The sequence below is a fragment of the Serinus canaria genome, chromosome 20 (assembly GCF_022539315.1).
Source record: "Serinus canaria isolate serCan28SL12 chromosome 20, serCan2020, whole genome shotgun sequence".
NCBI classification, from domain to species: Eukaryota; Metazoa; Chordata; class Aves; order Passeriformes; family Fringillidae; genus Serinus; species Serinus canaria.
The window spans coordinates 5,493,476-5,506,810 of NC_066333.1; the positions used below are offsets into that span (position 1 = coordinate 5,493,476).

General features: G+C 54.0%; 1 protein-coding gene across 4 annotated transcripts in view; it reads left to right on the forward strand.

The window, feature by feature from the left end:
• The window catches only part of PLCG1 (phospholipase C gamma 1), a 42,356-nt gene that overhangs the window by 9,353 nt on the left and 19,668 nt on the right, over window positions 1-13,335 (forward strand). For all 4 annotated transcript variants that reach the window (XM_050982077.1, XM_050982079.1, XM_050982078.1 and 1 more), the window contains exons 2-4: window positions 8,883-9,035; window positions 9,394-9,487; window positions 9,927-9,974. In XM_050982077.1, coding sequence (XP_050838034.1) covers window positions 8,883-9,035; window positions 9,394-9,487; window positions 9,927-9,974 — 295 coding nt within the window. The remainder of the gene's footprint in view (window positions 1-8,882; window positions 9,036-9,393; window positions 9,488-9,926; window positions 9,975-13,335) is intronic.

Here is a 13,335-nt window from a genome sequence, read left to right on the forward strand (position 1 = left end):
TGCTGCCTCCTGGCTCTGCTCCAGCTATCCTGCTCTCCATCTCTGCTGGAGCTCCTCTGAGTCCCTCTGGGCTGTCCTCTGCTCCTCTCCTCCTGGGGTCCCGTGCAGAGCCCCATCCTGCTCCCTTGGAGCATCACCCCGTGGTGGGGCTGCACCAGCAGGGCTGGAAATGGCCACATCAAGGACAGCTGTCACTGCAGGCTTGGCACAGCAGCTGCCTGAGAGCCTTTTTCCTGTTTACTTGCTCCCAGAAGTGCTGATGGTGTGGTGATTAAAGGATATCCCCCCTGCATGTGCCAGTGCATCCTTCATCCCTCCTCCTCCTCACCTGTGGTGGTGCAACTCTCAGCCCAGGTCAGGCTGGCTGTGGTGGGGGCTTGGCCATGCTGGGAGCAGGGAATGTCCAAGAGGACTTTCACCCCCTTGGCTCCCTGCCCTGGAGATCTGCACCCCATAAATCTGCTTCCCAGCTGGCAGGAGGTGGGGCAGGGGCTGGCTGGGCTTGTTTGCTGAGCATTTGGACACTGCCTGTCAAGGTCCTTCTTGTCTGAGGCTCATCAGAGCAGAGCACAGAGCCTGCTGCCTCGTCCCTCCAAACTCCTGTGCTTGGATTCCTGCCCTTAGACACCACTCACCCACCTCTGGCTCCTCCTGCCAGGATTCCAGGGCACTCTGGATACCCTCCTTCTCTCCCGGGCTTGCAGTCCTTGTCCTGTTAATCCCTGCCAGCTCACAGCCCTCCCTGAGCTTCAGAAGACCCAAGAGCTGTGTCCCTGATTCCAGAGCAGATCCCAAGCACTGCCAGGGCAGTGGGGAGTTGGCTCTGCTTGTCTCTGTGTCCCAGCAAAGAAGCAGAAATTGATTTTTATTGGGTTTTTTTTTCCCTCTTCTGTGTCTCACATGTCCTGCAGTGCCTTGTGTCAGCCTGTTCTCAAGGTCTTGCTGCTAGTTGGATTATTGTCCCTGTAACCTCCAGCAGCTCAGGCTCTGGGGCACATTGTGAAGAGCTCTAGAGGTGAGGGAATAAAATTTTTGGAGCATTGATGCATCAGGTTTGATATGAGCCATGGAGCAGGTTGGAGGACAAACAGGAAGAGGTCTCCAGTTCTGGGGACCAAATAAATCCCAGGTGAGGTCATTTAAAAAAACAAACAGTCCCAAGTGGTTTCACACACCATCACCATGATCTTGTGCTTCTCCCCCATAAACTGAAAATGCTGCCATGTGCCAGGGAGTGTGGCTTGGGCAGTGTCTGATCAGTGCCTGGACATCTTCACTTGGATGGTGCTGTAAGAAGTGCCTTGGCAAAATCTGCCCTTGGCATTGAAGGTGAAACCAGCCCAGGGGGTCCCATCGTGGTTAGAGCAGATAGAGCAGTCTGGGGGAAAGGGAAGAGGAGAGTCACTGTTTCCATTTCTAACCACCTCGGGACAGGTTTGATTTCACCTGCAGCTGCTCTGGTAACTTTGTGTCAGGTTTGTGGTGGGGTGGAGAAGGGACTCGGGTGGAGCATCCAGGGAGGAGGAGGTGACAGGAGAAGGTGCTCCCTGCATTCAGTGGTTGAGATGCTCCTGCCCCTGGGACTCTCTGCACTCAGTGGCACAGAGGGAGATGGAGGGGAGGGCACACATCTGGAAGTCACATCTGTGCTCTGGCAAATACTCAGCCCTGCCAGTCTCAGAGCAGCTTTTGAGTTGAGCGTGGGGCAGGAAGAGGCCAGGTTGTTGTGGTGACTTTGAGCAGCTCAGCAGCAGATGGGATCTTCATCCCATCCTTCTCTTCCCAGTGTTGCCCTCCCACTGCAGAGTTCAAGCCCTGCTGGGGACAGGGACAAGCCACTTCCCTGCTGCCACTGAGGGTCCTGGCCAGCAGGCACCTCTGCTGTAAACCTGTCACTGAAACTTGATTGTGTCATCTGGAGGGGTGGGTGAAACCTGAGTCACAGCATTTGAGCATCACTGACATTTCCTGCCACTGTGACAAATCTTTTCTGTCCTTTGGTTTTCACTCCTTGCCTTTGTGCCCTGTCCTGGGGACAATGTGTCCAACTCTTGACTCCAGTTGATTTGTGACAGGGCATGACCCCTGGGCATGAAAGTTGGGAAGGCACCTTTGTTGAGTGCAGAAATCCCCAAAATGCTCCGAGGAGATCTTGCTGCTGTTGGACACTTGGGTCCCCAGATCCACCTCTGCCAGGGCTTCCTCACTGGCCCTGCCAGGCTCCCAGCTGTCAGGCTGTGAGCTCTGCATTCAGAACTGCTGGATTGCCACCTCTGCCCCTCTGTCCTGCTTGATTTCTGCCAGTCTGCTTGGTTCCATCCCCTTCCCCTCACTGGCACTGAGCACTCTGGCTGGCTGAGAGCCTGGGGGCATCAGTGACCCTATAAGGTCCAGGAGAGGGATGCAGAGACATTGCACAGGAGGGTTCCCTATTCAGCCAGAGAGCAGCTCCCTTCAGCCTCTCACCCTCTTCCCTGCTGAGACACAGCATGTATTGGTGCCTCTGGTTTATTCTGTTCCTTAAAGGACATTGCATTTCTCACCCAGGCAGGCAGGGCTGGGGGGTGAACCTGCCATGCCATGCAGAAGGAAGGTCACCTTGGGGGTGGGTTGTGGAGCATTCCCTAGGCAGGCTGGCCAGAGCACCAGTGCTGAGCTTCCCCTTTCCACATGAGTCAGTGGAACTTTGTGCCTCTCAGACAGGGAAATGGCTGAAGGGTCTCTCAGGCTGCCACCAGCCTGATTTCATCTGGGGCAGGGACACCAACATCTTCAGAGCAGCATCTGTGCAAGCAAAATCTGGGGCTCTGCCTCAGCTGGAGCAGCTGTGCCTCTCTCTGGGGTGGGAATGTGTTCCTGTGTCCTGTGTGGTGACAGTGCAACAAGTCCATGGCTCTCAGAGGTGCCAGCCTTGCGAGAGGGACTGGGTACAACCAGCAGCCCTGGATGCCCAGCTTGGGATTTGATACAAAACCTCACAGCTCTGCAAAGACACAATTTCCATGGAGGACAAGAGGGAGCCCCAGCATTGCAGGAGGAGGATTGCTGGAGCCCTAGCCTGGCATTTGCCATCTGCTGCCTGTCTCCTTGAGCTCCCCACCACTGGCTGGGAGGTAGCAGCATCCTGCTTTGCTCACTTGGAGGATCAGCTTGGGTTTTTTACACACATTTTCTTGCAGCCGAGGGTGAGCAGGGGAGATGTGCTGATGATAACAGGTCAGGCAGCTGCCAGCCCACAGCTGCCTCTGGTTCTCACATCAAGAGGATGTTCAAGAGCTCTTGAAGGCCACCTGCGTGAGGCTGATGCTGGCAAGGCAGCCTGGGAAGAGGCCACCATGCCCTGTAGCAGCAGTGTCTGGGCAGGATCCTCTGCCTCCCTGCTCCAGCCCTTAACAGGGGGTACGTGTGGGGTGGAGGAGGGGAGGTCTCGTCCTCACATCCTCTCAGCAGCATCTCCTATCTCCCTGCACATCTCCTGCAGCTTCCTCTGCAGCTGATAAGGATTTTGGGGGGGTGAACAGAGGAGGGAGGAATAGAGGAGCTCAGAAGCCACAGGCCATGTGACTGGGGGGCACAGCAGAGCTGGGGCAGGCAGAGGCTGGGGCAGGAAGCCCCAGTGCCCACAGAGCAGCCAGCACCTCCCCGTGTGCCCTGCGTGGGCACGCTGCTGGCACTGCTGCCCTCTGCCATTCCCAGGTGCTGTTCCAGTCCCTGCCAGATCCTCTCAGTCCACATTGAGTGATAGGATTGCTGAGAGCTGAGCCAGGATCTGAGGGGGGATCCAGGCTAGCCCCAGTCACCCTGGCTAGTCAGCATCTCCCTGTTGTCCCCTCTCCAGCCCACTGAGCTGTTTTTCCCCCCAGCATCTCCCCTCCCAAGGTGCTTTCTGCATGGATGTTGCTGGCACTGGGGTAGTGATATTGAGACTTCATAGCAAAATCCAGTGGCTTGGAGCAAAAAAAAAAAAATCCAGTTTGTGATGCAGGTGAGATGAAGCAGCTCGTTAGAGCAACCTGAGACACAGCTGAGCTGAGTCTGGAGGGGAAAACAGCCTTGCCTGCTTCTTTTCCTGAGGCAGAGGTACCACCTGCCTGCTGTAGCAACAGGAGCAGTGGGACCCCCTGATCCCTTGGGCACCAGGAGGGCTCCTCCCTGGGATAACAAGGGAAGTGAGAGGATGTTTTATGTGGGTTTGAGTGCTGAACTGAAAGGGCTGAGTTACATTTTCAGTTCGTAGGGGGTGAGGGATGCTCTGGGGCACAGGGTGCTGCTGCCTTGGTGATTGTTGGCCCCCGTGGATGCCTCAGCCGTGCTCCCTGCCCTCTGAAAAACCAGTTAAGGTCAAATGAGAGGCCTCAGCTGGTTTCTTGCTGTCCTGTCTGGATAAGCCATCTGCTAATGGCACTGGCTCTTCCTCTGGAAACCTGATAGTGGATGCTGAGCAGCGAGGGGGATGCTGTAACCTCATCTGAGCAGGGATGTTCAATTCAGGGATGTTCAGTTCACCATCACTGCCTGCTTTAGGCTGTGGATGAAGGGGAGCTTGTGGCCTTGAGAGGTGGAGCAGTTGTCACTCTGAGCCCCAATACCAATGTGACATGCACTCCTGAGGGTTTGGGCTGAGTGCTTGGCTTCCTCCGAAGGGGACGCAGAGGGCAGGACCGCACTGGGTGTGCTCATTGTGGGTGTCACACACGTGTCCCAAGAGCCACCCTAATTCCTACCCTGTGCCAAACCCCAGCTCAGCTGGCTCTGCCTGATTCCCCTGCAGCCTGACAGGGCTTTGGGGCTGTGCAGGAGGAAGGGGCTGGATGAGCAGCGAGGGGCAGCGACAGCTCCAGACAGAGAGGTGCTGAGGGCTCTGGCCCCCGGCCAGCCGAGCACTTAGAGCTTGCCCAGCCATTCCTGAGCTCACAGGGGACTTGTGCTGGGGTTTTGTTGTTCTTGCAGGCGGTGTTGGGTTGCAGCAGCAGAGCCAGGGGCAGGGCTGCTCGTGGGGGGAACACCCGGCTGGTGGGTGCCAGCAGGAGCAGGTGAGCCAGGATCCTCCTGCAGCTCCAAATGGCCACTGCTGGCCCAAATGTCCCCTTCAGGGGGCTTGCCCTGAAATAGTAAAAGGGAGGTGGTGCTGCTTTACTCTCCACGCTGTTGCATAATAGATTTTTCTTGTATTGTACTCACATGCACATCCATGTCTTTTTCCTCTTTCTCCCTGGGGGCCGCCTGACCCTGCGGTGCCCCTTCCAGTGATGGGAAGCCTGGGGATGACCACATGGCTGTGCTCAGTGGGATCCACAATGCTAAATAGCAGGAAGACTCTTTTTTTAACCTCTTTTTCTTTGCCAGACTGAGTAGGCTGGAGGCTTTTCCGCTGCCCCCATGTCAGCCAGCTGGGCTGGCAGTGACCCCGTGGCTCTCACTGCACCATTCCTCCCCAGGGAGACACAGCAATGCCTCTTGAGGGGGTGGGTGTTTGCTTGGAGGCTGCCCCTGATAAACCCATCCTGGAAAGTAATCTGGCCAAATGCTCTTTCGGTCAGCTTTTAACATTTTAAATTTTTTTTTTTTAATTTAATCAGTTTTCCATCTTTCCAGAAATCCTCTGGAGGTGGTGATTTTGCAACCCTCAGAGCCTGTTCCAGGCTGTCCTTATCCTTGCACGTTACAACACCCTATCCATCAGAGGGTAAATGAGGCTTGGATGAAGTTTCAGTTTTAAATGACTTCAAGGGTGGATCTGGTTTTCATGTAACCAGAGGGTAATTTGGTGGGTTTTTTTCTTATATGGTGAGGGAGGTGGATCTGGGGTCAGCTTTTTCTTTCTGATGCAACCCACTCCTGCTGAAAGAGGGCTCTTTGCCCAGAAATGTGACTTTTTTTTTTTTTTTTCAGCCCTGGAGACAAAGGGAGGGCCAGGCTGTTTCTTCTGGCAGTGGGTTGTGGGGAAGTTTGGGAGGTTGTGAAGGGCACAACTGTTTGTAGAGCCATGGGATGGCTCAGTGTGCGCTGTGGGACCATGTGGGGAGCTCAGAGCATCTCTGGGCTGCATGGGCTTTGCTGCCTCCTTGCCAGAGCCTCTCCTGGCTGCTGTCTGCACACCCTCCCAGGAGGGCTGGAGAGGAGCCAGCCTGCTCCAGGCTCCAATCTCAGCCACTGCTCATCCACCCCTGCCTGCTGCTGGCTCTGCTCTGGGGCATCCAGCTCTGCCAGGCTGCAGCAGGGCTCCTGTTCCATCAGAGAGCTTCCTCTGCCATTGCTGTGGGACCAGGTCCTTCCTCTCTTGCCACATCCCAGGTGGGATAAGGACCATTTGTACACTCTGCCTCCCCTGGGGGAGAGGGCAGCTCGGGGAGGAGGGGGAGATGTGGCTCACCTTGGTGGCAGAGGGCTTGTCTTTGGAGGGCTTGTCCCAGGTCACCTGCCCAGGTGTGCATGTGGCCTGTGGAGCTGGGACCTCACCAGATGCTTCACCCTGTCTTTGCCCACATCCTCAGTAAGCCTTTCCCAGCAAGGACACGAGGTGCAGCCCCATGGTGGGGACACATGGGTCATGTCACAGAGCCCGTGCCACCCCTGATGGGGAAACTCCTGGTGCTGAGCAGGGCAGAGCCTGCAGAGTGTCCCTGTGACACCTGGGCTCCAGCAGGGCAGCCTGGGCTCAGCCCTTGCTGCACCAGGGCGATGGTGCCATTTGTGCTGGCTGTGCTTCCTGCTCAGAGTCACTTCCTTCCAGCTGCCAGGGGCCCAGCCAGGTGTTGGAGGCTGCAGGTGGGTGAGACTGCTGTGCTGAGAAGAGGGCTGCACAAACCAACCCCAGCACACTCAGGCAGGTTTGGGAGGGTGAGAGAGAGGAGCAAGCAGCTGCTGGTATGCGTGGGCTGGAGGTTCCTGCCCCATCCTCACAGATCCTGCCCTTTGCCCCAGGAATTCCCTGCGTGCTTTTGTCCTTGGTAAGCACCTCACTTGCTCCAGGGCTCTCTCCACTGTGTGGATTTTAGGTATGCACTTTGTAACAGCAGCTCTGCCTCGCTGGGTAGTAACCTGCTGGTGCTCTGTGCAGGGAGGGGTGAAGCACAGGGCACAGCCCACTCTGCAGCATCCCAAAGTACAGACAATATGCTTGCAAAGGCAGGCCAGGATTCCAGCACTTTCCTGTGGTAGTTATTGCCTGGTAAATTACCATGAAAACTCAGATATCTGACATGTTTTCCCCCACTGTGCTGGTCAAATCCTGCATCCTCCAAGGACAGGATTAGCCTTCAACCCCGCTGTGTGTGTCCTGGATGCAAAGACCTGAGCTGTGGTATGGGCTTTTATGGGCTAAAATAACCTGCTGTGTCACTAAGGATATGAGCACGTGGGTAAGGTTATGGCAGGGCATGCTAACATTTGAGCTGCCAGACAGCTCCTTTCCAAAGGGTAGATGATGCCTCAAAAAGTCACATTCTTGCTTATTTTAGGAAGCTTGTCTGTCCTTGCTTTGTAGCCCCAATGAACTGGGTCTTTCTATGCTCTTGTCACAGCTTGATGAGCTTTGGAGGGTTATTAGATTCATGGAATATCCTGAGTTGGGAGGATCATGCAGTCCAGCTCCTGGCTCTGCACAGGACAGCCCCAGAATTCACAGAGGGGTCAGTCTGGATGTGTCCTGTGCCAGGCAATGAGCAGGCTGCCACTGTCTCCAGGTGCACCCTCAGTGCTGCACAGGAGCAGGATCCAAGAGAGGATCCCACGTTCTTTGGGCTTTGCAAGTCCTCCCAAAGTCAGTCCCTGTGTCTGCCTTGCTGTGGGGTTTGGAGGGAGCATCATCTCTCATGCTGCAGTTTAGTGCTGTGGGTGATGAGCAGGTCACATTTCTGCCTAGTTTTAAACTGCAGTAAATAGAAATGAAAGGCAAGATGATCCACAGTGAGTGCAGTAAGTGGAGTTTAATTGGGATGAATTACATGCCAGGTTTGCAGTAATCTCCATCCTGCATTGCTCAGAAGCATCATCTGCTTTGGAAATGTGACTCAGAAATGTTGTTATTTGATTCCCACGAGCATTTAAGAAACTATTTTTCCAGGAAGCAAAAATTCTTGGGTTTGGGTTGGGTTTCATTGTTTTGGTTTTGGATTTTTTTTTTTTTTTTTTTTGCCTTGCTGCTGCTGTTGTTTTCTCTTTGTTCTGTGGCAATAGGAGTCCTTTCCCAGAATTTCCTCTGGGGAGGGAGGCTGTGAGATGCTCCCTTTTCAGTGTCTCTTCAGCTCTTTCTCCTTGTTTAGTGCTAATGCTCCAGCATGCTCACAGCTGCCCCTTCCTGGAGATCCCTGTGGGGGGGATATTCAGCCATTTTTGGGGAACACAGAGGTAACTGGGGGGGTTGTGGCTGGGGAAACCTCCTCAGGAAGAAGTAAGAGGGAGCTGTGCTTACAGGCTGTAGGGCTGGGGCTGCCATCATGTGCTAGGTGCTAACCCAGCTCTTCAGATGACTAAATCCACTTCATCTGTGTGGATCTGTAGGGGGTTAGAATATAAGGAAATAAAGATAGTGTAGAAAGTAATCTTACCCCTAAGGAGTTGCAGCTGGGCCAATTAGCAAAGATTAGGAACAGGCCTGACTTTAACAGGTCACAGCTGTGAGCAATGAGAGGAAGAGTGCTATAAAAGAGTGGGGTGACTGGGTGAGAAGGGAGCTGCAGTCACTTGGCTGCTTTGTGAAGAAGAAAGAGTCAGTGCTCTGAGGAGCTGCCCACGAGGAAACACCAAGAAGGTGTGGAACCTTTGTGATAAGGAGACAACAGTATGGAACCCCTGCAATAAGATGGCAACAGGTGTGCCCTTTCTTCTCCAATGCTGTGGGAATTGCGAGCTATTCACTGAATGTTTTCCCTTTGTCTCAGTGGACATCCGTGAGATCAAGGAGATCCGCCCGGGGAAGAACTCCCGTGACTTCGACCGCTACCAGGAGGATCCGTGTTTCCGCCCCGACCACTCGCACTGCTTCGTCGTCCTCTACGGCACAGAGTTCCGCCTGAAGACCCTCAGCTTGCAAGGTAGAGCTCTCCTGGGCTTGTGCTAGGCAGGGTTGAGCCAGAGCTTCATCCTCACAGAGCTCAAGCAGCTTGGCTGCTCGGGGACAGAGATAACTCCCAGCCCTTGGGAGCTGGAGGAGGAGGGAGCGGGACACGCGGGGGTGAGGGGTCCAGCCAGCCACATCCATCCCACAGGAGAGGAGCAGGAGCTTGGTGGGGAGAGGAGACAGTCAGAGCATCTGCATGGGGGGGAAATGTTACCAGAAAGGAGATGAAGCAAGGAATAGGGCATGTAAGATGCTGGGGATAGTCCTAGGAGGTTTGGGTTGGTGATCAAGCCTGTGTGTCCCTTCTTCCCACTCCTATTCCTTTTCCACAGCCACTTCTGAGGATGAGGTCAATATGTGGATCAAGGGGCTGAACTGGCTGGTGGCAGACACTCTGAGGGCACCCACCCCCCTGCAGATTGAAAGGTGAGGAAAGCCTGTCCTTTTCCTGCACTTGTTTTATTTTTCCCCCCTTCTGTCTGTTTTGACAGAAGAAGGTGAGCACAGTGACATCTCATTCCCTCTCTGAGCCGTGCTGACCCAGCACTTCTGCCTCTGCACTCCAGAAGCTTCATCCTCCTGACCCCAGAGTCTGATCTCATGCATCAGGGAGAAGGAGTTTTACCACAAATTGATGTTTCTGTGTGTGTGCACAGCCTGTATTAGCTGGAGCACTTCTGTGCAGAGGCACTTTTAAAGCAGAACTTGTATGAAAATGGGGAAGGCTGCCTGTGAAAGGGGGCAGAGCTGGGTTCCTTGGTGGGAAGGAGGGATGTGGGAGAGTGGATGGTGTGGCACTGAGCAACTTCCAGAGAGGGGCTGGAGCAGGGGCTGAGTGTGTGCCTGTTTGTGCCTTCCCACCTAGGTGGCTCCGGAAGCAGTTCTACTCCCTGGATCGCAACCGGGAAGACAGGTGAGCAGAGAGGGACTGCAGCCGTGTTCAGGGGAGGGTTTGGGCTGGAAGGCTTCACCTTTGGCTTTGAAACCCCAGCCTTTGGGTTTTTTGTTGGGTTCTTTAGGCTTTTAATGCTCATTTTCAAGGAACCTTTAATCCAAGTCCCAAACTTCCCTGGCTGATTTTCAGTGAATTAAAAAAAGCATAACAAAGCTGTCTTGTTCTCCTGACCTATTTCTCAGCTGTTTAGACCCAGTAACTCCTTGACATCTTCCCCCCAGCTGGCACTACCCAAGGAAGCAGACATCAAAGAGCCAAGAGGCAGTTCAGGGCCCCCCATCGGGGCTGAGCTGGGTTGTGTTTATTACTCTCCACCCTGTTTGTTCCATTCTCCTTTTCTGAGGTCTGTAAGGGCATGGATCATCCCACTGCTTGGCTTGTGGGGCTCCACTGCTTGGCTTGTGGGGCTCTTGGGTGAGTACTTAGTGTTGTCCTAGCCAGTAAAGTGTCATGAGGAGGTAAGGGAAGGGAATTGGGTCATGATTCACCATGAGATAAGGGAGGGGACGTTTTCCTGCTGGGGACGTGAGTTCCACCGTGCTCTGCTCTCTGTCCCACTGCCATCACCAGTTTTCCAGTCCCACTGCTGCTCTTACTGAGCTGCTGTTGTTTGCCCCCTTCCCTCCCTGGGACATGCTTCTCCCCTGGCAGTGGTGTTAACTGAGCCCATTAACCTTTCAGCATTGATCCCATGTTAATGTGCTCCCTCCCCTGGGGGCACCAGCCCTGCCTCCAGCTGCTGTGCCACACCAGGATCCCACCTGCCCCTTCTCCATGATCTCCAGAGAGGGCTGGCTGCAGGACTCTGGGCTCCAGAGCATCCTCTGCTTTGTCCTTGTTGTGCCCCTCCCAGGACAGCCAGCCAGGGGACAAATTGGCCCTGTCCAGGAGCAGGGCAGGGGTTGTGCTGCATGGGCTGCATGGTTATGCTGCACGTTTTTGCCTTTGCAGTGATTTATTCTGTGAGAGAGCACCACTGGGTGCATGGGGATTTTGTGGAGGGGGGATAAATCCTCACAGAAAAGGAAGAAATCTTCACAGAAAGGGAAGAAGAGGAGCTTTAATCTGTTGCAGCTGCTCTGCAGAAGCCACACACATTTTGAATCCAGGCTAGGGCTGTGTACACAGAGGTGACCGGGCACAATATTTCCTAATTCTGCAATGGAGAGCACTGAGGCAGGTGCAGGGGTAGCTGTGTGGAGGTTTTGGAGGAGGAGTGCAGGAAAAGTGGAAATAATTGGTCCTTTTTTCCCTCTGGTTATGCAGTAGAAGTGATGAAATGGCATGCCAGCAGTACAAAAGGAGATTGCATGTATAGATCTGTCTGCCCAAGGCAGCTCAGCAGAGCTGACAGCCAGCCTGTTGCATCCCTGTTGTTTCTATTGATATCATCTTTCTATTAACATTTAGAATTAAGGCAGCAAAATCCAAGGTATTCCTTACCTGTCACCCACAGGGAGAGGTTTCAGTGCAAAATCAGGAGAGCTGCTGCTCCAGCCCAGGCAGTGAGAGAAGCAAAACATCAACAGCAGGCATGGGGAAAGATTGGGAGTTTTCCCATTTTACAAACATTTTACAAGCACCCATGTGTTTTCTGCAAGGTAGAGGCTACAGTTATGTGACATACACATCTCCTGGATTAAATCTTGGCCCCTGTGAAGCATTCCAGCATTAAATTTTATGTCACTGAGCTCTTTGCTTTTACTTCTCAGCCTGGAAGTAGGTTTCAAAGGGAACAGTAAGTTGTGATTTTTTAATTTTTCTTTTTTACAAAACCCCACTTGCACACCATCCTTGATCCTTTCCAGAACAGATAGGGTTTTGGCAGCTGCAGAAATCATTCCCAGCATTTGTGTACCCCATGGCTCTTGTGCTTGGGCCTTTTCTTCTCTCTGCCTTCCCTGTCTGGGGGCTGGGCTGTCCCTTGCAGCACCAGCAGATGGTGGCTGTTTCCACTGGCTGCTGGCCCTTTGGGTATTTGTTTTTCCAAGGGAGGTTAGGTGGAAAGAGGAGGATAACAGGATGCTGGGGTTTTTTTTCCTAATTGCTCTGGAGAAGACTGTTTCACCTCTGGCCAGGAGAGCTGCCCATGGCTGGGATTTATAGCACTGAGGGCTGGCAGGGGAATGTTTCCATCCCCTGTGAGAGGGCTGGGCCTCTGGCTTGTTTGTCATGAAACCTTAAAAACTGTTCTGTAGAAAAAATTAGTTTATTTTGTTTTTACTTTCTAGTCTGAAAATACTACCAAGCTGTTTTTCCAAGGTCTCCAGCAGCTTAACATGATGAGTAACACACAATAAATAAAATCCTTCCATATCCTGGCCTCCTTCTGTGGCTGAGAGGGAAATGCTGGTCACAGCTTTGACAGGGCTTGCTCTTGTCACATCAGGGAGCAGGGCTGTGGTCCAGCACCTCCTGTGGAACAGCTCAGCATCACCAGAGCTGAGTGGCAGCTCCAGCGAGTTCCCAGGGATGGCTGCTGCTGGTTCTGCTCTTCCAGCCTCTCCTGCTCTTTTTCCACAAGTGTTTTTGCAGTCTCATGCTCTCAGCAAGGAGGGAGAGCAAGGCTGGACAGCCCTGGGGACTCTGTGTGTCCTTTTGGGGGTCCCATGACAGCTGTGGTTCCTGCCATGTGAGGGCATCTCTCCTTGTACTCCTGGCTCACTCCACACATTTCCCTGTCACCCAGGACCCCCTGCCTGGGGAGGGGTCACACAGCACCCATGGCTATGGCTGCTGGGTGTGTTGGAGAAGGAAAGGGGCTGGATCTCCTCCCCAGAACACTCCCTCTGAGCCCCCAGGTAACTTCACCTGCCAGGGAGGCAGAGGGGCAGGGGAGCACTCGTGCTGTGTGTGTGTTGCTCACTGTACAGCATGAGGGAAGGGGAGGCTGGGGCCATTTCCCAGCTTCTTTTCTTTTTCTGTTCTGCCAGTGAGTGGCAGGGTGCTGCAAAGCCCTTGGATGGTGGGGTGCTGGCCCTGGGCAGGGCACAGGAGCTGGGCCAGGTCCTGCTGTGGCTGTGTGTGTGGGTCCCCAGGGCTCTGAGGGCAGGAACAAGGGCTCTCTGTGTGCTGCTGGCTGCCCAGCCCTGGGCTCTGCAGCGCCTGACACCAGCCGGTTTCTCCCTCTCCGTGGAGCTCTCTCCATCCCTCCTCCTTCCTGTGCTGTTTGAGATCACCCTGCTCTCAGGGAAGAGTGTAAAAAAGATGTCACATGTGAATGCCAGCGTGCCCCTGGGTTAAATCCCCCGTGCAGGGCATCTTCCCTGCTATTTTATATTTGCACCCCAAAGCCATAAGGATTTCCAGACTTGCCCTA